General features: G+C 39.7%; 1 protein-coding gene and 1 long non-coding RNA gene across 2 annotated transcripts in view; one reads left to right on the top strand and one right to left on the bottom strand.

The window, feature by feature from the left end:
• GLUD1 (glutamate dehydrogenase 1) overlaps positions 1-24,650 on the top strand; it is a gene marked incomplete at its 5' end in the record, with an annotated part of 41,115 nt that extends 16,465 nt beyond the window's left edge. Inside the window, 11 exons of the mRNA XM_079711678.1 lie at positions 506-561; positions 1,749-1,812; positions 6,773-6,867; positions 11,812-11,991; positions 13,205-13,342; positions 14,733-14,870; positions 15,197-15,277; positions 16,499-16,622; positions 17,429-17,520; positions 22,310-22,372; positions 23,285-24,650. Coding sequence (XP_079567804.1) covers positions 506-561; positions 1,749-1,812; positions 6,773-6,867; positions 11,812-11,991; positions 13,205-13,342; positions 14,733-14,870; positions 15,197-15,277; positions 16,499-16,622; positions 17,429-17,520; positions 22,310-22,372; positions 23,285-23,404 — 1,151 coding nt within the window. The 3' untranslated portion in view covers positions 23,405-24,650. The remainder of the gene's footprint in view (positions 1-505; positions 562-1,748; positions 1,813-6,772; positions 6,868-11,811; positions 11,992-13,204; positions 13,343-14,732; positions 14,871-15,196; positions 15,278-16,498; positions 16,623-17,428; positions 17,521-22,309; positions 22,373-23,284) is intronic.
• On the bottom strand, positions 7,433-21,795 carry LOC307058320. The gene is made up of 3 exons (XR_013811092.1): positions 21,752-21,795; positions 18,096-18,205; positions 7,433-7,631 (listed from the first exon to the last, which is right to left on the bottom strand). It is a non-coding gene; the product is annotated as an uncharacterized lncRNA (long non-coding RNA).
• Positions 24,651-24,877: the final 227 nt, after the last annotated feature.

Genomic DNA, 24,877 nt, shown 5'->3' with positions numbered 1-24,877 from the left:
AATATGTTTGCATACAAGGTTACTTTTCAGATGTTAGAGAAATACACCTCATCAGAAGTGGGGGGTTTTTTGTTTTTGTTTTAGGTTGCACAGTTTGACTTATATCATTTTTCAATTAGTCTTAATTAAGATTTAGTCTTTTTTTTTTTTAATGGGGACTTTATAGGAACTAATTGAATTCTCCTTAAGTGTAGATCTTTGTTTAAATCCCTTTCTATACTCTTTAAATAAGACCAAATCATAGTAAAAGGAAAATAAATATGCCATTACATTTTAGAAATAGTAAAGCACACTGATTAAATATGCATTGTAATTTGCCTAGTCTATTTTCTGTTCACTAGAATTTTAAGGTACAACATTTTAGAAGAGATTGTGGGTTTATTTATTGAATTTTCTGAAACTAAAGCTAAAAGTTTCACACTTTTATAATATTACACAGTTTTTTCTGCCTTTTTAATTCTTTTAGCCTTTATATGGAATAATAACTTTCAGCCTTCTCTTTCAGATGTGCCATTTGGGGGTGCCAAAGCTGGTGTTAAGATCAATCCCAAGAACTATACCGTAAGTATCAAAGTGACGTTAGTGCACATGGTGCATTTACAAAGAACTTGAAATTACTGGACTTCTGTGTATCCCCTATACCAGTGAGATTAATGGTTCCTATTGCTTTTATAAATTTCTTTATTTCTTTATTTATTTTTGGCTGTGTTGGGTCTTTGCTGCTGCGCGTGGGCTTTCTCTAGGTGTGGTGAGCAGGGGCTACTCTTCGTTGTGGTGCACGGGCTTCTCATTGTGGCGGCTTCTCTTGTTGCAGAGCACAGGCTCTAGGTGCACGGTCTTCAGTAGTTGTGGCTCGTGGGCTCTAGAGCTCAGGCTCAGTAGTTGTGGCGCACGGTCTTAGTTGCTCCACAGCATGTGGGATATTCCCAGACCAGGGCTCAAACCCGTGTCCCCTGCATTGTCAGGCGGATTCTTAACCACTGCACCACCAGGGAAGTCATCCTACTGCTTTTAAAAGGAATGGAAAAACAAGCAGATAATTAACTCATTGAGTGTTTTGCCATATGAAAGGTCACCTACTTACATCAATGTCCTTTTTCATTTTCTTATTTGGTTAAAAGGTAATTAATATAATTAGTATACCTTCATATTCTTAAGCATTTATATTCATGCGTGTTATATACGACTATAATATAAATGTATTCTGTATATAAATAAATATATACTATATATAACTGTGCTCAGATTTTTATGTTGGGGTCCCAAGGTTCTAGTGACATATCTTAACTAGTTTGGTAAAAATTTTATTATTTATCCTATCAATTCCAAGTTAATTTAAGCTGCTAATTAACCTCTGTATTAAGTTAAATAAATTATGGGAATAAATATCTGTATACGGACAATATATATGATTTTATTTTTTAAATTTGCAATTTAAATGAAAATACACCATAAGGATTGCTCATAAGATCCTATATTAATACAAGGAGAACAGGTTTGAGCCTTAATTAGCACTACTATCTTTTCCTTATGTAACCTAATTTCTGGTCTCAGAAATTTAAAATTTAATTTCCGTTTAAAATGGAAATACCTACTTTATGAATTGTTCTGAAGATTACACAAGAAGATATATGAAAATATCCTATAAGTAGAAAATAGGATGCAACTATTAGTTATCTCCACAAGTGGTTTTTCTATTAAAAATTATTTTTTCATTATTGTTTGTGTTTCACCTTTTTCCTTTATAGGATAATGAATTGGAAAAGATCACAAGGAGGTTCACCATGGAGCTGGCAAAGAAGGGCTTTATTGGTATGTATTGCCATGTAGATTTACACGGAGTGGGAACATCTAAAAAGTAACTCTTAATTTAAACTCCTGCTTTTGTCTATACATGCATAAAGAGACTTGTCCTCTTACTTTGAGAAATTGGGTTCTTTGTTAAACATGGTGAACATACCTGGGCCTGTTCATAACACCTCTCTAATAGAAAAGTTCAGGTTCTCAGTGTACAGTGTGGATACCAGGAGAGGTCACTTCCACCTCTTCTCCTTGTACAGACATAATAAAGGTTTTTGATCCATGTAACAGCATTGAACAACAAGCACAATCACAATTGTGACATCCAAAAAGATTTTAGGAACTAACTAATGCCTGCATTATAAACAGTTTTTAATATGCAAAAAGCAGTTTTGCAATAGTAATCCTGTTGTGAAAGCAGTGAGAAAACTGATGCTGTTTGGAATTGGAGGCTTAAGCAGGCCTTTCCCTTCAAAGCAGTGGGCACAGGCTGGGAGGTGTGGAGGCTCATGCCGATTGATTACTCACTGTGATATCACTGGCTGATTTTAAGGATTCCTGGGGCTCCTAATGTTTGTTACTCGGACTAAATTTCTGAGGGTACTGATCTTCATTTTCTTGATTTTCTATCGTACTATTATCTATGTCATATGTTATTTTGTGTATGAGATGTGAATATTCTTTTCTGTAATATATAGTTACTATTTAATCTTTAAATTTCAAGCAAATTGTCTATTTATTTTCTTGTCCTAGAAAGATTCTGATTTGTTTTAAAAAAATAAAATCATTTAATAGAATTTTGCCCCTTTAACCATAGTTAAAACTAAGAAGACTGACTAAAATAGGAAAGAAAATCTACTTCTTCTGTTTTCCTGTCCCTCTTGCTTTCCTTCCCCAGTATTCTTCTCACTGTTGACAAGTTCCTATGAACTTAATATATCCTTATTTTGAAATCTGCCCCTTTTAAGTAACACTAGAACTTTACTAGATTTGTCCTGTCTTTTATAATTTAAAAGGCATTTGGATTCTTGGCATGCATCCTCCCTGGCACTGCCGTGAGCTTTACTTACACAGTCATTGTACAGGGGTAGCACTAGTTAATGAGATAACTACCTCCTTCACAAAAATATCTACTAATTCTGATAGCCTTCATAATTTTTCATATCATAACTTAGCTTAAACTCTTAGCTTAAATCTCAAACGTATTTAATAGTCTTGAGTGGTTTCAGACTTTATTCAGTTGTATTTATTGTCATATATAGAGGATATCCAGCTTAATTTTCTCTATATTAACAAGAACCCTGTAATTGCAAAGGTTAAAAAGTGATTCATTGAAACACTGAAAGCTTAAATATTAGCAATTTGACTTTTTTGCTTATGTGCAAAAGCCACCATGCAGCTAAACTGACATCTGGGCCCAGAAAGCTTTGTAGCGTAAGAGGGATGCAGCTGGCATTCTTTCCCTCTCTAGGGCACAGAACTACTCCTGAGCAAACCTTTGGAACTGATGTCATTTCGGTTATTTTCTGACTTCCCTTTCCACAGAGTTTCAGATTATGAGTTAGACCTGAATCTGGGTCCTGGTTCTGTCACTTTGTGTGAGTTTAAGGTCAGCTTTTCAATTTCTGCAAAAAGAGTCAGCTCTGGTTTTGATAGGGGTTGCTTTGAATCTGTAGACCTATTTGTAGAGTGTTGCCATCTTAACCTTTTTTTTTTAATTTTATTTTTTATACAGTAGGCTCTTATTAGTTATCTATTTTATACATATTAGTGTATATATAGTGTATATTTTATACATTAGTGTATACATGTCAATCCCAGTCTCCCAATTCATCCCACCCCCACCCCCCACTTTCCCCCCCAACAATGCCACTTTTCATCCAAGGGAGAACATTCATACCTTATTCTATTTTCCACTTTAAACTAGTCCATAAACACTGAATGTCTTTCCATTTGCTTTTGTTTTTAAACATACATTTTATTTTATTTATTTATTTGGGGTTTTTTTAAATTAATTTATTTATTTATATATTTTTGGCTGCATTGGGTCTTCATTGCTGCGCGCGGGCTTTCTCTAGTTGCGGCGAGCAGGGGCTACTCTTCGTTTCGGTACGCGGGCTTCAGTAGTTGTGGCTTATGTGTACAGATCTCACACTACTTTTGTTAAGTTTATTCATAAGTATTTTATTCATTCTGATACTGTTCTAAGAGATATTAGTCTGCCGTATTCTTTTCTTCTTTTTTTCTTCTTGTGGTACGCGGGCCTCTCACTGTTGAGGCCTCTCCCGTTGCGGAGCACGCAGGCTCAGCGGCCATGGCTCACAGGCCCAGCCGCTCCGCGGCATGTGGGATGTTCCTGTACTGGGGCACGAACCCCTGTCCCCCTGCATCGGCAGGCGGACTCTCAACCACTGCGCCACCAGGGAAGCCCTGCCGTATTCTTTTCTTAAGAAGTCTTTGATACCAGGATAATACTAGCCTCATAGAATGAGTTGAGAAGTGGTCCTTCCTCTTTTTCTCTCTTCTTTTTTAGTTTGTGCAAGGGTGTTAATTCTGTTATGTGAGTTTTGATACCACCTTTGTACACTGTGAAGTTCCCTTTTCATCCACTATATCTCTATGCAGCAAAATTACCCTTTTAGCTTTACCCCTACATTCATGTTCCGTGAAAGCAGTTGCTTTTTTCAGCCAATTTTTTTCTTATTTATACTGTTGCGGGATTGAGTGATGGCATTTTAACTTTCCTAAGGGTAGTTACCTGTTTTTAACAGGATGGACATTCACACCTGTAGGTATTTGAGAATTTACCTGTAATCCAGGAATTGCTTATAATCTGTACATCCCTATACATTGATTTTGTAGGGAGTAGAAAACTCACAAGCCTAGTAATATTTTGTGATTTTGCTTTGGGTAGGGGGAGCTATCTGACTTCAGCATATCTAGACTAATAATTGTTTTTGAAAAACAATTTATCATTATACGTTTTTGATTTACAAACTACATACCTCAAACTTGCCCTTCTCCAAATAGAATTGTTATTTGAGGCAACAAGCTTATTTAACACTTGGTATTGCTGAAAACAAGCATTAATACTTTTGTAGATACCTCTAAAGAGATGTGGGAGCAATTTGTCATTTATACCTTAGGAGAAAAGCAATATGATTAAATATACTTGTATTACCCTCCAGTTGAGGTATGTCACTGTAAAGGAATGGGAATTGTGGCCAATGGAACAGTGGAGCCCTTTTGTTAGAGGATGAGGCTAGGATATGGCATTAACTGTTCCAAGCAGGAAAGTTGTATGGGGTGAGGGTGGATTGGGGGAAGTTAGACTTCTTGATATTTGTAAGATGCCTAAGGAGAAGAGTACCAGGACATAGGAGACTTACAGGTTGGGTACGGAAGGGGGAGCAAGAGTGTAAAAAACAAAACTTTGACCATTTCAAAGTTGTCTTACACCAATCCTGTATCATTACATCACAACTTGTATAAAGAAGTACATATGTAGGGCCTGGGCGCCTAAAATGTAGAATATTAGAATGGACCTTATTCTGTTTTTGGTTTTTTTTGCGGTACGCGGGCCTCTCGCTGTTGTGGCCTCTCCTGTTACGGAGTACAGGCTCCGGACGCGCAGGCTCAGCGGCCATGGCTCACGGGCCCAGCCGCTCCACGGCATGTGGGATCTTCCCGGACCAGGGCACGAATCCGTGTCCCCTGCATCGGCAGGCGGACTCTCAACCACTGCACCACCAGGGAAGCCCTTATTCTGTTGATTAAAAGTACTAATTATAGGAAGAACTCAAGTATACCTCTTAGAAAGAACTTAATTTGGGAGACAATAGTTTAATCATTTAAAAGTTGTGTTTTTCTTTTTATAAAGATAACGAGTTTGTATTTTACAATTAAAACAATATAGAAAGTTATAAACAATGCTGAAGTCTAAACATAGTGAAAAAGTTTGTGCATATCTTTCTAAACCTCTGCATACATATATACACATGGAAATATGTATAGTTATTATACATCGGTATATATAAAGAGAATTTTATGTGAATGGGAACTTATACATGCTATATGAAACCTGCTTTTTTTGCCACATGTATGTTTTGGTGATGATCCCGTCATTTACATGGATGTACATCATTCTTTGTAATGACTGCATAGTATTTCTTTGTATAGATGACCCATTAAATAATTAGGTTGTTTTGTATTGTATTCTTACTGTTTTGATGGGTATATTTCTATGTATTCCTGCCTTTACAGATTTGAGTGGGCACCATTTAATACATTTCCATCTGGGATCTCGACATCAGCATTAGTGCTGTCATTGGCACTTGTTGCTGCCTGGGGGCTAGCTTCTTGTTATCCTCAAACTTTTTATTTGCTGATCTGAGGAACTGAAAGTCAAGTCCTAAAACTTTCTGTACAGAGTAAGCTTTGAATAATAGGTCAAAGCAGCATTATGTCACAGGTAAAAGTATTATGGGGCTTAACATAATACTTCAGCAGTGTGTCTTTTCCCTTTTTCTACTTGGTGAGGAGGGCTTACACCCCCAGTAAGCAAGTATGTCACTGTGCTGTCTCATACACATAAACTTTCTAACCATAACAACCCTCCTTATGGTACTGTTATCTCTAAGTACAATTTAAGGAACTGAGGTCAAGAGAGGCTAAACTGGTTTGCCTATGCTTGCAACATTCAGAAATCTGTTGAGCGGCTTATCAGTTGTGCATAGCTAATTTCACATAGCAAGTGAACACCAGTGGGAGAAGTTATCATGTAACACTGTATCTGTAAATTTTGTAATGAAACATTTAATAAGTATTTCTATGACTTGAATTAGTAACCTAGGTGAAATCTAAAGTTTTCTAGCCATGGTAGCTTTGTTGTTATAGAGAATTGCAAGGATCTATGTGTTTGAGATGCATTTATCTTAAAAATTGGTGCGATGGCCTTTCCCTGTGCCCCCAGGTCCTGGCGTTGATGTGCCTGCCCCAGACATGAGCACAGGCGAGCGGGAGATGTCCTGGATTGCTGACACCTATGCTAGCACCATAGGGCACTATGTGAGTACCCACCAAAAGCTCTGAGGGCTTCATTTGCTACCTACCAGAAATAACAGTTCAAATGATGATATGTATAAGGGGAGAATTCACTGGGTTATTCTCCTCTCCTTTAATCATATCGTGATTTTATATATTACTTCTGTCTACCTTATATCATAAATGCAGTGAACTTGGATTGAGCTTTTACTCATATGCAACCCTATCCTGACCGCTGGGATGGGCCCTCAAAGATCACCTCCCAGGGCAGGATACATTACAAGACAGTAAAAGGGAAATAAGAAAGCATTTGATTCGGGCTTTTCCCTCAAAGGAACTAAGACACATTAAGCAGATAAGGTATGTAGATAGTGTAATAGCAGGGTGGAGAGTTTCTAAAAGCAGGCTTCCTGGAAGAGGTATTTGCTCAGGGCTGGACATTGAAAATGGATAGAATTTAAACATGGAGATTTGGAGGATAGGAGGGGAGACTGTAGAGCTCAGATTGTCTGAAGATAAGGCACATTTAGAAAGGTAGTAAGAGAACGATGAAGTAAGTGAAAGAGTAGAAAAATACTCAAGTCCCAGTGTTTTTATTTTACTTGCTAGTCAGTGGGGAGCCTTTGATGCTGACCCTTCCTTAGGGAAGAGGGGCGGGCAGCAGTGTTAGGCTGGAGCAAAGAGATGGCCTCCACAGCGTCAGTGTCTGTCTTCACAGCCGGGAGCGATAGGGCTGGGGAGAAGCATTGGCTTATGACAGAGGTAGACTCAGCAGGACTGGGTTGCATCTGTGGGACCAAGGAAAAGGACAGGATTGAGTCAGAAAGAACCAGGAGGACTTAGAGTCTGGGGACTGAGCAGAAGTAGTGCCATTAATACAGAACACAAGAAGAACAACTAACTTCGTCCTTGAAAGGGATGGAACCTTGAAAAACACTTAAGGAGTAGGAAGAGAAAGTGAGTTGAAACGACATTTTGTTACCCAAAAACTGGGTTCACCTCTTGGTGGGTGTCGAGCCAAAAGACACAACCAAGCCAAAGATCGGTAGAAGGATTTATTACTTGCAGCAAGTAGGGAGAACACTGGGATCTCTCCCAAAGCAGTGTCTCCCTGAACAGCAAAATTGGGGAAGTTTTAAGTTAAGGGTACCTGCATATTCATGAAGGGACTTGGGTGGCTGGCAGAGTTCAAGCTTTAGTTAAGTCACTAAGATCAGAAAAGGTCAACAGGGCTTCCCTGGTGGCGCAGTGGTTGAAAGTCCGCCTGCTGATGCAGGGGACATGGGTTCGTGCCCCGGTCCGGGAAGATCCCACATGCCGCAGAGCGGCTGGGCCGGTGAACCATGGCCGCTGAGCCTGCGCGTCCGGAGCCTGTGCTCCGCAACAGGAGAGGCCACAACAGTGAGAGGCCCGCGTAACGCAAAAAAAAAAAAAAAAGGTCAACATCGTCATCCCTTAGGTTCCGGTTGATCTGAAGGTTGAGCACTTCAGGCTTATCTTTACCATTGAAACAGAACTGGGAGTCTTTACAACTGATAAATTACCTTGGCTATTGTTACTTCTCTTGCTTGATAACATTCTTTTGTTCCCTTAAGATCATTAATTATTGAGACCTGTTCAAGTCTAAGCATTGTAGACAGGCTTTGATAAAATGGCTTAGATCACAAAATGGCTTCTCATGTCAAGAAAGCCATGCCTGGTATTCTTCCTCCAGGGACCCCCTACCCTAACTGCTCACAATTTATTTTAAAAATATATAGAGAGCACCTACTACACAGGAGGCTTAAAGTACAGCAAGGAGTTCAATACGATTGGGGTAAAGGCTAGAAAGAAGAGTTTTGATGCTATGAAGAGTACTGGGGACCTGACCACGTCTCTGGATCAGGAAAGCCTACTTGAGACGTAACCTTCTGGTCTGCACTCTGAAAGATGAGTACACATCAACCAGGGGAAGTGGCACCGGCCAAGGGTTGGAAGCAGAAGGAAGCACCTGGGTAAAGGTCCTGATGTGAAAAGAGGTGAACCTGAGAGGCTGAGGGAACACTATGGTGGCCAGAGTAGAGAGGTCATGAGAGAGGCCAGCAGAGGAGAGTCGGACCAGATTCCTACCTTGTAGGTGACGGCAAGGACTTTGGTCTTTGTCCTGAAAACAGAGGGAAGCCAGTGAAGTGCTAATTGTAAGCAGGTGTGTGACACAGTAAGCTTCACTCTGTGTGCAGCAGAGAATGGGATTGTTGGGGACAGGAGACTACACAGGAGCCCAAAAGAGATGATATTGGCCTGCCATAGTGTTGGAGAGGAATGGACAGATTGAAGAGTGATTGGGGGCTGGAGGGGAGGAACAATTAGTTAGAAAAGAATGAGAAGTGCCAAGAGCTTCGCGTTGTGGATGTTCTGAGGGGGTGGTTCTGAGAAGAGAGCAATTCAGCAACTAGATTGGAATAGTGAGGTTGGAGCCAGACTGCAAGGGCGTGTTGAGAGGGAAGTAGGGCATGAAGAGTAGCCCTCACTTAAGAAAAATGGCACTAGGGAGGAGACAGCTTGAAAGGTGCCTGTTGTCTAAAGAGAAAGGCTTTTGTTGTTCTTGGCATGTTGATTGGTGTGGGCCACAGATTCATCTTTTAAGGGCCCTAGTGGAAAGATCAGCCTTAGAAGAGGAGGAATATTGTTTCCTCTAAAAGGAAGGAAGGGGGCATCTAATGGAGGGATTTAGGCTTGTTTCGTTTCCTGGGGGGTGATGTAGTGTGTAGTTGGGAGCACACTCAGACACCCTGGATTCTGGGACTGGCTCCTTCACATACCAGCTCTGTGACCTGGGGCAAGTGCCTTCAGCTCTCTGTGCCTCACTTTCCTTATATGTAAAATGACAATAATAATAGCACCTAGTTCATGAGACAGTCATGAAGATTAAGTGAATGACAGTATAATTATAACTGGCCCTCAGTAAGCATAAAAAATAAATATTTATAAACACTGAACCAGGTAAATTCCACCAATCCCCTGAAATAAAACAGGAGCAGTATGAGACACTTCAAAGAATTTTGGTTTTGACATTTCCAAAATGTTGCTCTTCCGTGTCACCTTCTTATGTTAAATGAGCTCTGGTTATGGTCTTTCATTCTTTTGAAGCAAGGCATCAGATTGAATAGTACAGAACAGTGGGCAGTACATTGTTATTCATAGCTCTCTCCCAAAGGTGACAAAAGAAAGTTTTGTGAGGCCCTGCCAACTAAACCTTGGACTAAACACTGGTAAAAGACTGTCCTCCTTAAAGTGATAGGAAATACAAAATCAGAGCCTAAGGTAAGAAGCCGCAGTTTTTGTTTCTCGTTTTCAGACGTGTACCTGAACACGCAGCTCCTTTTGCCTAGCCTCGCCCAGAAGTGTGGGTGCTGGAGAGCAAGCGAGTTCTCCACCCGGGCCCAGGCTTCCAAAACAATTAGGTATGCTGGGCATCTCGCAGCCAGCCAGCCAACCGGCACCGTGCCTGACCTCAGACAGGATTGCTGTCAGCTCCAGCATTTGCATTTTCTCTGTTCAAAAGCATTTGGCACTTACTTGGTTTGCAATTCTGTATTCATAAGCGTTAACTATTCATGAAGGAAAACCGTGGGAAAACTACTAATTCCATAAATCACTTTACTAGACTGTTTTGTTTTGGTTTTTTTACTTTTGTTCTTTTTGTTGGTAATGACACAGCTAATACAATTCTAAAAATTCTTATTTAAAGTTACTTTTTAAGTTCTTAAACAGTCACTTTTTAACTTATCCAGCTAGAACATACATTGGGGGGTAGGGAATATGATATGAAGTAAGGCACTTTATCTTGTTTCACATAGGTAGCAAATTGCCTCAACAAATTTATTAAATAGTCCATACTTCAGCCACTGACTTAAAATGCTTCCTGTATGTAATATTGATTTCCTATATACAATAAGACTGTCTCTAGTTTCTCCTGTCCCACAGAAGACAACAGATTTGTCTATTATGCACTGTTCTGGTTGCTTCCAGTTTATCCCTTGGAAGGGAAGCCCTCCCAAGCCCCTTTCTTCCTTCTAATTATACTTGTTTCTGAACTAGAATACATGCATACTGTCAATACAGAGAGTACAGAAAGGAGAAGACTTACTCTCCCACTCAGCTTCTTAGAGCTAACAGCTACTACAGGAGGTGCTCTACTGACACATGGGCATGGGCCTCTGTGTCTCACCCACGTGTACCCCTTTTTTTAACTCCAGTAATACCATACTATATATACACAATTTTTTGTATATATACAATTGTATATATAGTATAGAATTAGAATTTCTGGATTAATGGCTTTTTATCTTGATAGGTATTCCAGTTGCCCTGCAAAGCTTAGTTATTTTGTTTTCTTTCTTTCTTATTCCTTGAATAGTTTTGTTAGTCCACTCTTAGGTGAACTTAAGTTATCTTTTAAAGTTCTTTTTTAAAAGTGACACTTAATTGAATTTCTAGATTAGTTTGGCAGAAAAATATTTTTACAGTGTTGAGTCTTCCCATCCATGAACACTGTAATGGCTCTTCCTATCTTAGGTTCTGTTTTGGTGACATGCTCAAGTCTTATGATAACTTTTTTAAGACAATTACAGGTGACATGTATACCCTTACTTAGTAGGGCTTAAACATTTGGTGAAGGAATAATAGTTTTAAGCTGAACTATCTCTACTTGTGTGATATTGCTATTTGTATTTACTTGATGTTTAATTCCTAAAAACCCTGTTTCTCCCATCAGAAAAGTCTACTTTATTATATATTTTCTAGGAACAGAAATTTGAAAAGGTGAGACTCCCCCCTATTGATGAAAGTATACTTTAAACACACACACACTCCTAATGAGCATATTAGTTAAATGAATGTGTTTCCACTTTAACGCTTCTTTATGTTGGTTCCTCATAGAAATTGATGTTGACATTTCATCTTTTAAGTTTTGCCCTTCCTTTGCAGGATATTAATGCCCATGCCTGTGTTACCGGTAAGCCCATCAGTCAGGGTGGAATCCACGGACGGATCTCTGCTACTGGTCGGGGAGTTTTCCATGGGATTGAAAACTTCATCAATGAAGCTTCTTACATGAGTATTTTAGGAATGACACCAGGATTTGGAGATAAAACATTTGTTGTTCAGGTAAAAACGTTTGCTTTCTTAAAGAATAACTGATACACATGTAAGTTTTTCAGTGTTTTAAGATGTGCAGTTTTTTTTAATTTTATTGGAGTAGAGTTGATTTGTGTTGATTTCTGCTGTACAGCAAAGTGATTCAGTTATAATATAGTTCCCTGAGCTATACAGTTGGACCTTGTTGTTTATCCATCTTATATATAATAGTTTGCATCTGCTAATCCCAAGCTTCCACAAACCAGTTGTTGCTCTCTCCTCTGAGCCTCTGAAGCTCCCTTTCTGATCTTCCCACCGGTGATGGGGCTTCCCAGAGTGTGGGAACCTTTCTTTCCTCTTTTACAGCTGCCTTCCAGGGGCACAGGTCCCATCCCAGCTCCTTTTTTCTTTTTTTTTTTCCATTTTGTCCTACCTGATTATATGGGGATCTTTCTTGTCCTTTCAGGTGTTTGAGGTCTAGTGATCAGTAGGTATTCTGTGAGAATTGTTCCATTTGTAGATGTATTTTTGATGTATTTCTGGGAAGAGGTGAGTTGCACATCCTTGTACTCCTCCTCAATTGGAGCCCCTAGATTTGCAGTTTTTAAAATTTGATTCTTTGGATCTCTTAAGTTTTAAAATGGACATATGCAGAGTAATACATCCTTTGTTTTTTGAACCTTGGTAAGATTCATGTGACTAAACCAAGTATCTCTCAGAAACATATGAAACTATCATCAACTTCTTTTGTTTGATATTTAAATTGAAATTGTATCCAGAAGGGGACATCTCTTAAACTATTATGTGTATACAGAAAGGTTTACACAACTTTTGTGTGGTGTTTTGATTAGTTTACTTAGAGGAATCAAAATTAAGTTGAATCCTACTTTAAAATAAAACCCATACCCCTCCCAATTACTGACTTATCTTTTCACGACCATAGGATATCTGGTCATCAGGAACTGAGGTCCTAGGTAGCGTTGTTGACATCACTGCCGTTTCTTTATAGGCCAATAAGGCTGCATGTCACTGAATGTCTTCAGGACTCATTATCACAGAGGACAAAGGGTTGGGTTCCACATTCCGAACCAGAAATTTATTGTTGAAGAGAGACATTGTTTCTTTTATCAAAAGTATTTTGAGAATTACTTCTAAACCAACAGAATTGTATTGGTCAGAATATGACATTTATCATCTGTGCTAGGACTTTGACTCTTGTTTCATGTACAACTGTTCTTCACAGGGATTTGGTAATGTGGGCCTGCATTCTATGAGATATTTACATCGTTTTGGTGCTAAATGTGTTGGTGTTGGTGAATCTGATGGGAGCATATGGAATCCAGATGGTATTGACCCAAAGGAACTGGAAGACTTCAAATTGGTATGTTAATGTAATATCTGAACAGTTTGACCACCTGAATGTTGTAAAGTTGAAAAAAGTATTATTGAAATCTGTTTGCATTGTTTTTTTAAATTAATTTTTATTGGAGTATAGTTGATTTGCAGTGTTCTGTTAGTTTCTGCTGTACAGCAAAGTGAGTCAGTTATACATATATCCATTCTTTTTTAGATTCTATTCCTATACAGGTGATAACAGAGTATTGAGTAGAGTTCCCTGTGCTATACAGGTCCTTATTAGTTATCTGTTTTATACAGAGTACTGTATATGTGTCAATCCCAATCTCCCAATTTATCCCTCCCTGCCTTCCCCCCGGATAACCATAAGTTTGTTTTCTACATCTGTGACTCTATTTCTGTTTTGTAAATAGGTTCATTTGTACCATTTTTAGATTCCACATACACGCAATATCATATGATGTTTGTCTTTCTCTGACTTCACTCAGTATGACAATCTCTAGGTCCATCCAGGTCACTGCAAATGGCATTATTGCATCCTTTTTAGACTGCCATATTTTAGATTCCATATATACATGATATCATATGGTATTTGCCTTTCTTTTTTTGACTTACTTCACTTAGTATGATAATCTCTAGTTGCTGCAAATGGCATTATTTCATTTTTTTATGGCTGAGTAATTAATATTCCACCGTATATACGTACCACATCTTCTCTATCCATTCATCTGTCGATGGACACTTAGGTTGCTTCCATGTCATGGCTGTTGTAAATAGTGCTGCAGTGAACATTGGGGTACATGTGTCTTTTCGAATTATGGTTTTCTCCAGATATGTGTCCAGGAGTGGGACTGCTGGATCATATGGTAGCTCTGTTTTTAGTTTTTTAAGGAACCTCCATAGTGTCCTCTATAGTGGCTGTATCAACTTACATTCCCACCAACAGTGCAAGAGGGTTCCCTTTTCTCCACACCCTCTCCAGCATTTATTGTCTGTAGATTTCTTGATGATGGCCATTCTGACCGGTGTGAGGTGATACCTCGTTGTAGTTTTGATTTGCATTTTTCTAATTATTAGTGATGTTGAGCGTCTTTTCATGTGCCTCTTGGCCATCTGTATGTCTTCTTTGGAGAAATGTCTATTTGGATCTTCCACCCATTTTTTGATTGGGTTGTTTGTTTTTTTGATATTGAGCTGCATGAGCTGTTTGTATATTTTGGAGATTAATCCCTTGTTGGTCGCTTCGTTTACAAGTATTTTCTCCCATTCTGTGGGTTGTCTTTTCATTTTGTTTGCTTATTTTTTTTAATGTAACTCAAAGACCTCCTACTAAATGAGTCTTCATATCATAGGCACTAAACATAAACATTTAAACTCTGTTGCAACCATTAATTCTGATTTTCAATCAATTATAGCAACATGGAACAATCCTGGGCTTCCCCAAAGCAAAGATCTATGAAGGGAACATCTTGGAGGCTGACTGTGACATATTGATCCCTGCTGCCAGTGAGAAGCAGCTGACCAGGACCAATGCACCCAGAGTCAAAGCCAAGGTGACAGCATGATGGATTCAACCTTACCAATGTGGAGTGACACTGAGAGTCATAGAAAAGCTCTAATGGGTTTCCTCTTTTTTTTAAAAAAATGAAAACAGCTTTATTGGGATGTATTGGGGTGGCCAAAATGTTCCTTCAGGTTCGTTACCATCTTATGGAAAAACCCAAATAAACTTTTTGGCCATACAAGTCCCCAAGCATACAATTTAAAGTGGGATTTTGCTTCTCTCCCACAGCCCCGTCCCCCACACATCTCTTGAGCTCAGCTGGAGGGGATTTGATGGTGTTATTGGCATTTCTCTATGTTCGTGACTTTCTTGCAGATCATTGCTGAAGGTGCCAATGGACCGACAACTCCAGAAGCTGATAAGATTTTCCTAGAGAGGAACATCATGGTTATTCCAGTAAGTAATCTACATTTGCCATATTTTATATGTACATGGAATCATAATTGTCTTTTGCAAGGAACTGGGGGGAGAGGAGGGTTGTTAGTTTCCCAAGCCTTAGTGATGAATTCTTCATCTTTATTTTGTTTTAAACTTTTATTTATTTATCTATATTTATTTTTGGCTGCGTCGGGTCTTAGTTGCGGGATGCGGGATCTTTTGTTGCAGCGCACAGGCTCTTGGCTGTGGCTTGCAAGCTTCTCTCTAGTTGTGGCATGCAGGCTCCAGGGCGTGTGGGCACTGTAGTTGTGGCAGGCGGGCTCCAGAGCGTGTGGGCTCTGTAGTTTGCTGCACGCAGGCTCTCTACTTGCAGGCTCTCTAGTTGAGGCGCTCGGGCTCAGTAGTTGTGGTGTGCGGGTTTAGTTGCCTCGCAGCATGTGGGATCTTAGTTCCCTGACTAGGGGTCAAACCCATGTGCCCTGCATTGCAGGACAGATTCTCTACCACTGGACTACCAGGGAAGTCCCTTTATTTTGCTTTTAAGAAAATAAAGTAGAAGTGTGGTTAATATAATAAGCCTGTCTTATATTGGACCTGAACATTTTCTTCCAACTTCAGGCTCTTTCTTGAGTATGTATTTAGACTTCTTAAAATCCAGTTATATAAATGTATAATGTGCTAGAAGTACTACTCTATCTTTCAAATGTGCCTTGCTGTCTTACTCAGAAAGCTAATATGAGTAACATGTGCTTAAGTTTTTCAGTGGTTAAGCATGGGGTCTGTACCAAAAGGTCATTGGAAATTAGAAGTTAGTGTGGACTCGCAATGCATTTTGAAGAACTGCTTTTGCTGAAAGCACTTAAATTCAGTTTAACTGAAATAGACTGCCTTTATGTAGTGGGAGAGTGAACACTAATCTTCTGGCAAGACACCCTTGGACCATCCAAACCAGTGGTTAGTGGGCAGGCAATTTTCTCAGAATTTTTTTGGTGGAGAAGAGGCTCTAAAACCTCTGATCAAATGCTTGCTGATTAATAAACCAATAAATTATTTTTTTTTCCAAAGGGAGAAAGCCTTAGATGTATTGGGAAGGGGGTTTGTTTAAGTGTAAAATTTCTGATACCATCTAAGATGTATTTGGGAAGCTTGAAGCTTAATCTGCTTTGCTATTAAACAATGAGCTCACGTTCATTGTAAGCTTTTATTAAGACCATCATCTCCTCATTTTTTTGTGTATAGGATCTCTACTTGAACGCTGGAGGAGTGACAGTGTCTTACTTTGAGTGGCTGAAGAATCTAAATCATGTCAGCTATGGCCGTTTGACCTTCAAATATGAAAGGGATTCTAACTACCACTTGCTCAGTAAGTTCTGATTATCCTGTTCTGCAAAAGTAATCTTTTGGGTCATCTAAAAGGTTGGGGAAAGCCTGCACTTAATAAAAGGGCTAATTTCCTTTTTGTTTAGTCTCAGAACGAAAACTATTCTGACTCATGAGTCTTAGACCAAAAATACACAATTTCTTTATAGGTATTCACTATATTAACTCTCTGGAATATATTTATATTCCAATGTTTATTCTGCGAGTATGTTCTGGTTCCCAGAACCTAATCTGTAAGTTAATAGTATAAAGAGTATCATTTTAAACCAGGAGCTCCTGCTGATACTCATCCATTTCTATCTCAGGTTGCTTTTGGTAAAGCCCTATCTATTGTCAAGAATTTTTTGAGTCTTATGATGAGAATACTGTTTTGTCTTTGACTAGAATAGGCTCCAGAGTTGACACTAGAATTTTCCTCAAGCTGAAATAAGACCAAGACCTCCAACTGAGCTTTACTGAGCCCACTCTGAGAATCTGGGTGAAGTGTTCCATCGATTTCCATTCCTTTTTGCCTCAGCATTTTCTTTTTAAAAGAGCCAAGGAAAATCCCTGCTAATGGGTGTTATGGAAACAGAGCAGTGACCTAAATTCACATTTATATAGGAATTTGGCAAAGTGCTTTATTCCTTTTAACTGAGATTTAAGTGAGTAACCCTTTTATGTTATTAGTGTTGAAGGTTTTATGTCATTAGTGTTTGGGGCTGTGGATATAGTTTGGGACTACTTTTGTTTCTACTTCATTTTTTTTCTACTAGCAATATCGTATCTTCATCTCTTGGCTTTTTATAGTGTCTGTTCAAGAGAGTTTGGAAAGGAAATTTGGAAAGCATGGTGGAACTATTCCCGTTGTACCCACAGCAGAGTTCCAAGACAGGATATCGGTGAGTGTGCTTGTGGTGGCATCACATACACTGCCTGCTGTCTTCTTTAGGTCAGGCCAGCTGTATTAAATGGGATTAAGGTGTGGTTATCAACATGACAGTTATATGACTTCCTCTTTCCTTACATTCTAAAAATGGAGTAAGAATCTTAGTTTGAAATAATTCATGGTTCTGCTTTTGATACTTTTACAATACAGATGACTCAACAAGTGATTCTAACATAATGGTGAAGAGTTATTGTGTATTTTAACTATTTTAAGCTTTAGAGAAATGGAAAGAATTGAAAAGTAAACATTAGATTGACCTATGTAAAAAATTGAAATTACTATATGGACACAAATAAGAGTCAAAGAAGACAGATGAGAAAAACTATTTGTTGTTAATTAGCTATTGACAGGATATATTAATACACATCACAAAGAATTTCTTTACCAGTAAGTAGCAGGCGACATGAAAAAAATCAGAAGTAGGCCTAGAAAAAAATGTTTAACCTCGTTGTTAAAGAAATATACATTAAAATAAGGATTCTTTAATGTATTAAACTAGCATAAACAATTAATGGATCTTATACTCACCATGTCTGTTGTGAAGCAGTTGTACCTTTATTCTGATGACAATGCAAAAGACTTATTAAAGAGTTCCTGCCCTTTGACACTTACAATAACATCACCTCTGGGAGTTAATCCTAAGAAAACAATTTTAAAGGAGAGGAATGAGTCCGTGCATGATGTCATTGGAACTGTGTTTACAGTCATTTTTAAAATTAGGTTTGATTTTACAATCCAGTGGTGGGGGGCAGGGAAATGGCTAAGTGATAATATGTCTTCTTATGAAATATTCAGTCATGGGAAATAATTTAAGACTACATTGCAACATGGGGAAATGTTAAGGGTTTTGTTTTGAAGGAGAAAAGATGCTTTTGCCACTCTGGGTAACTCTCCTCAAAGAACCTTCCTCTTTCCCAGAACCATGTGTCTTAGTTCTGGTCCCTCCTTCTGGAACACCCAGACCCACTCCCTGCTTGAGTATCACATCTCAGTGGCTTTTCCTGAAAGTCCTCTCTGCCTGCCAGCATTTCACCCATCCTTCCATCACAAGTCACTTAGTGCGTTTATAGGCCCTGCTGTTGCTGCGGCTTTAAGATGGGATTCTTGCTCCTCCCTGTGGTCGCCCCATGTCCCAGCACACGCCTGCCACATAGTCAATCAGACTGAAACCTGGAGAGGGAGTGAAGAGGACAGCCAGTTGGTTAGGAAGACAGAGCCATGATGCCTTTCATTTTTATGCTTTTTTAAAATAATCTTTGCCCAATGTATCAGTCTTCCAGTTTTCAAATGCTTTCGGTGCTTCTAATTTTAGACTTTAATGCTATTTCTCATCTCTTGACTTACTTATTGCAGCAGTCTTGTAATAAGTGTCAGTTGAAAACCCAGTTTTTTCCCCCAGCTCCTTGCTTTTAGTTTCCTCCTCCCCAGCCATGCTGTGGCCCTGCCAGGACCTACATCATTGACCTGATCATCTTTTCACTGTCCTTCATCACACCTGTCTTCACTGAAATTCCATTGCCCATCATTACAGTCACTCTCTGGTCTTGTTTTGCTTCATCACACTCCCTTGTTAGTACCTGAACCCCGAGGAAATTTCGCTCTCTGCTCCCTCCATTCCTCCACTGTAGCAGGAGGCCCTGCTGACTCTTCAGACTTAAAGTAGGCTCTCAGCTGCCCAGCAGTTAAACTACTTTTCCCTGTTCCATTCATTCTCTCATTCTCTTCGTTAATTATATCATATTTTCTCCTTTTTTCTCTCCCTGCACTCCAGTTCATGACCTGGTTATCTATTCACAGAAAAGTGAAGCAGTCAGGGAACGTCCACATCTACCCAGCTCCTGGTATCTGTACCCTTGAGCAACTCTTTGTGCTTCCATCTCAGCCCGAGTCTTGTTCTGGGCTGTTTTCAGTCTCTCAAATGCACTGCTCGAGCACACCTTCCCCTTTCTCTTGCATCGTTTTCCCTCTATTCAGTCATTCCTATCAATGTAACAAATGCTGCCTTAAAAAATATAAATCTTAATCCCACTTGCCCTTCCAGGTCTTGCTATTTTTATTTCTCGTATAGCAAACCTCCTTAAGAGTTGTGTATACTCTGTCCCCAGTTCTATACTCAAACCTCCTATTCTGCCCACCACTCCACCAGAACTGTTCTTGTCAAGGTAACCAGTGGTGGCAGCATCACCAAACCTAGCGGTCATTTTTCAGTCCTCATCTTACTTCACTGGTCACAGGTGATCACTCCCGCTGGAAATATTTCTTAGCTTCCAGGACACCACATCCTCCTGGGTTTCTTCCTGCTTCACTCGCCAGTCCTTCTGCTGATCCTTGTCATCCCTGTACCCTGTTAACATTGGAAGTCCTCAGTCCCTGAACCACTTCTCAGTCTGAATTCAAAATTTTGGTGATCTCACTCAGCCTCATGGTTTTTTATATGCTGTCTCCTCTAACTAGAATATAAACTCCAGGAGAACAGAGAATTTTCATTATTTTGTTTTCTGCTGTGTCCCCAGTACCTAGAAGAGTGCCTGGAACATAGTAGGTACTCAGTAAATGTTTGGTGAATGAATGAGTGGGTGAAAGGAATAGCAGTATTCCACTTGTAAAGCAAGTTTTCCTGTTCCTAACTTGGTAGAACAAAACAAATCTCAGGGCTTCCCTGGTGGCGCAGTAGTTGGCGCAGTGGTTGAGAGTCCGCCTGCCAATGCGGGGGACACGGGTTCGTGCCCCGGTCCTGGAAGATCCCACATGCTGCAGAGCGGCTGGGCCCGTGAGCCATGGCCGCTGGGCATGCACGTCCGGAGCCTGTGCTCCGCAATAGGAGAGGCCACAACAGAGAGAGGACTGCGTACCGCAAAAAAAAAAAAAAGAAAGAAAGAAAAAAACAAAGCTTAACCTATATGTTTCTCTGTTTGTTTTTTTTTTTTAATTTAATTTTATTTATTTTTTGGCTGTGTTGCGAATTAGTTGCTGCGTGCGGGCTTTCTCTAGTTGCAGCGAGTGGAGGCTACTCTTCATTGCAGTGCAGTGGCTTCTCTTACTGCGGAACATGGGCTCTAGGTGCGCGGGCTTCAGTAGTGGTGGCACGTGGGCTCAGTACTTGTGGCTTGCGGGCTCTAGAGCGCAGGCTCAGTAGTTGTGGCACATGGGCTTAGTTGCTTCACGGCACGTAGGATTTTCCCGGACCAGGGCTCAAATCTGTGTCCCCTGCATTAGCAGGTGGTTTCTTAACCACTGCGCCACCAGGGAAGTTCCATGTTTCTTTTTTTTTTTTTTAATTAATTAATTTATTATTTATCTTGGGCTGCGTTGGGTCTTCATTGCTGCGCACAGGCTTTCTCTAGTTGCAGCAAGCGGGAGCTACTCTTTGTTGCGGTATGCGGGCTTCTCATTGCGGTGGCTTCTCATTGCAGATCACGGGCTTCGGTAGTTGCGGCACACAGGCTCAGTAGTTGTGGCTCGCGGGCTCTAGAGCGCAGGCTGAGTTGTGGCGCATGGGCTTAGTTGCTCTGAGGCGTGTGGGATCTTCCCAGACCAGGGCGCGAACCCATGTCCCTTGCATTGGCAGGAATATTCTTAACCACTGTGCCAACCAGGGAAGTCCCCCATATGTTTCTTAATTGATATAAGTGTTACAGAAATATACCTTCTTAAGTGAATAAGTATTAATTAGATAAAGTTCAGCATATATAAAAAGTGGCTCACCAACAACAAGTTTTTATTTGGCATATCAGGATGTGTTTGCTAGCTATATATATCATATTAAGAGTGGTGGTGATAGTTATTTGTCCTAACTTTAGAAAACAGTCCAAAAAACAAATTAGATAGAGGAACCCGTTGAAACAAAGTGACTTACAGAGATAATTGGCAAAGGAAAGAGAGGAGCTGATTTGGTGGTCAGAGATGCTGGGTTATATCCCAGCTCTAAAAATAGCTACCTGGGGACTTCCCTGGTGGTCCAGTGGTAAAGAATCCGCCTTCCACTGCAGGGAACATGGATTCGATCACTGGTCGGGGAACTAAGATCCCACATACCGCAGGGCAACTAAGCCCGTGGGCCACAACTACTGAGATTGCACACCTCAACTAGAGATCCTATGTGCCGCCAACTACAGAGCCCATGTGCCCCAACTAAGACCAGACACAGCCAAAAATAAGTAAAATTAAATTTAAAAAAAAGCTACCTGTAACTTTGGCCAACTTCTCTGGTTGTCACTTTCCTCATCAGAAGAATCAGAGTGGTTAATTATGAGCTGCTAAGATCCCTCCAGCTTTAAAGTTTGTGGCATTGCTGAATATACAGGCAGGATTCTACCCCACAGCTGCTGTTGGAGGTAGCTGGATTCTTTTCGGTGCCCTGTGTGATGTGCTGGGGAGCGGAGATGAATGTACCCTGACACCGACAGGGTAACATGTTGTTGTGGTCTGCATCTCAGATGGTTGGTTGACCGGTGCTGAGCCCACTACTTGGCCTATGTTTCTTGGTCCATACTTTCCTGTGGTGTTTTACCATGATATTAATTTCATGAGTATTTGTTTGCTGTCAAATATAGTGAAAACCAAATTGTGGTTAAAACATGACTACTTAAATAGGTATCAAGATACTATACAGAAATTAAGTATATCTTTCCTGAAAGACAAAAAACAATTCTATCTGGCTGTATATTGACTTAAGAATCCTTTGTGCTCTATAGGTGAAGCATGTCTTTATGGTTTTGTTAAACTATTCTTTTTCCTAACAGGGTGCCTCTGAGAAAGACATCGTGCACTCTGGCTTAGCTTACACCATGGAGCGCTCTGCCAGGGTATGTACACAGATGCTGTTTGCGTTTCTGGTAGTTACGTGAAGTACAGCTCAACTGTGTCATCTCAGCTGCCAGATTGTGTGTGCAGTGACAGAAAATAGCGATGTGTTTAAATGTTCCAAAACATGTGCTTTTTCAGTCTTAAATGATGGGCGTTGTTTTTAGGATCTGCCATATGTTTTCCAAAGTTTGGGAAATAATGCCAAGTTAGAAGGAATCATGTTTAGCTTAGTCAGCCAAACTTGGTTGCAGCTTAGTGCACCACTGTTATAGCTACAGGAAGCTACCTTACTACATAGAATTTGGTATAAGTGAAAGGTTTTTTGACCACTTGATCCTTACTTCAAAGCCTTAAGCACAGTTTGAGTCCAGTTTTCCTAATTTCTTTTTGAGTTCAGATTCTATCCACTTGGCATCAAGTTGAAATAGCAGAAGCAGATATTAATTTTGTTAATTTTTTTTGAGATAATTAGCATACCATAAATTCACCCTTCTAAAGTATATAATTTAGCAGCCTTCAAGTATGTTCACGAAGCTATGTAGCCATCACCGCTCACTCCAGAACATTTTCATCACCCCATCCTTAGTTCATTTAAATTACCACAGTGTGTATCAGACTTGCTCCAGATTACAGGATGTCTAAAGGGCATAGAGATAACTCACATCTTAAATTCTAAGGAGCAACATCTTCCTGTCATCTAAACAGTAGTTTGTATTAATTCCAGAGAATTAGTCCTTCCTGACTCGAGGTTATTTCACTGCCTGAGTAGTTTCTCTTTGGCTACCCAAGTCCAGTCCTGAAGTGGTACTAGAGTAACTTGTACCAGGCTGTTATGTGCCTTGTGTGTTCATGGCCTGGCTACTTGAGTCAGGGTCACATCCCATCTCCACATCACATCTCCTTCATTTCAGCAAATCATGCGCACAGCCATGAAGTATAACCTGGGATTGGACCTGAGAACAGCTGCCTATGTCAATGCCATTGAGAAAGTCTTCAGGGTGTACAATGAAGCTGGTGTGACCTTCACATAGACCGGACCAGACTGCAGCTGACTTCTTCACTACCCTCTTCACCTCTTCATCTGCAGACCTATCACAAGTTTACATGTAACCACAGAAATCTCTCTCTCATGACTTAATAGATGATGGACACCATTCTCAACAAGTCAATCCAAATCAGCCCCTTGAGAAAAAAAGTTAGGGGATCATAAATAAGCTAATAAGTGATAGTAGAAATTAGCTATGTCAGAGAGCCATTTGGGCATTTTGCCTTTAAATAAAGTCGTTTCCCTCTGCCTGTGCTGCCTTGTTCCATGGCTGTTTCCAGCACAGTCAGCTGTAGCCCTGGGAAAGCACCTTTTGTCCAAGAGTAGTCAGTCACTTGCCACTTCAGCTCTGGACAGATCTATCAGGTGCTTTGACACATTTAAGAAGCAGGTATATGGCATTTTCAGAAGGTAGCATGGTCCTCAAGTGAGTTATTGGTATTTTACATCAGCAAAATAACTCAATTTTATAGGTTACAAACAAAAAAAACTTTCTCTTTATGCATTTTATTCTTTTAGAATAAAATAAGTACATGCTGCTGTAATAAAATTGCCTTTAGTCACTTAACAAGCCTAACGTTGACTCAAGCAGTGAATGCCTGTAAACATAATAAATGAAAAAAGCTAGTATTTTTATAACATAAAACAGTATCATTTATAACTTGTCAATTGCATATTGTCATCCAGCAAAAATAAAAAGCCTGGTAGAGAATTAAGTTATCTTCATACCTGCAAATGATGGAGGCTATTTTTGTTAAGACTGTTGGAATTTACTAACCACAATTATGACATATAGTCCAAAGAATGCAGTAACCTCCTTATCATGTTAATTGTCCTCTTTTGAAGATCTATTGTGTTGACTAATTGAACAATTATTCAAGTAGAGTGCCCCAGAAAAAAACCACTTGGGCTCCCTCTTTGGAGTCTGGCTGGCGGCTCTGAGCATTGCCAATGGCCCCGACTCTTTGTCCTCATTTAGAGGCCTCATCTTCTGCACACGGCTTCATTCCCAGTGGGCTGGAAACAACCTGGGGTTGTGTTTTGTTTGGGAGTTGTTTGGCCAGGGCCTTTTGAACAGTAGTGTCCCAATGAAGTACTAGATATTATTTATGTAAGAATTAGCTTTTCTTTTTTTTAACAATAATATCCTTTCAGAAATTTCTAACTACTTTGTAACTGCATGACTTAACCTGGTGACAAAAGCAGTTATTAAAAAGACTACCTTTTCCAAAGCTTATGTTTCTTTTCTGTGTTTTTGTATTTGATATATTTGTCTCTTTTAGTAGATGATAAAACTATAATTGGGTTTCTGAAATTTTTGAAACCACCACTTATATAACATTTCTTTCCATAATATTTTGAGCTGCCAAAATTTTATTCCTTGAATTCTTTTGTGTTTCATTCTGTGAAACAATATCAATGGCTATTCCTGGGGAAGAGGTTCTGCTTAAAGCTGATA

This window comes from Hyperoodon ampullatus (genome assembly GCF_949752795.1).
Source record: "Hyperoodon ampullatus genome assembly, chromosome: 1".
Classification (NCBI taxonomy): domain Eukaryota; kingdom Metazoa; phylum Chordata; class Mammalia; order Artiodactyla; family Ziphiidae; genus Hyperoodon; species Hyperoodon ampullatus.
Note: the sequence above shows the minus strand (reverse complement) of the source record. Positions and strands in the feature narration are given on the sequence as shown.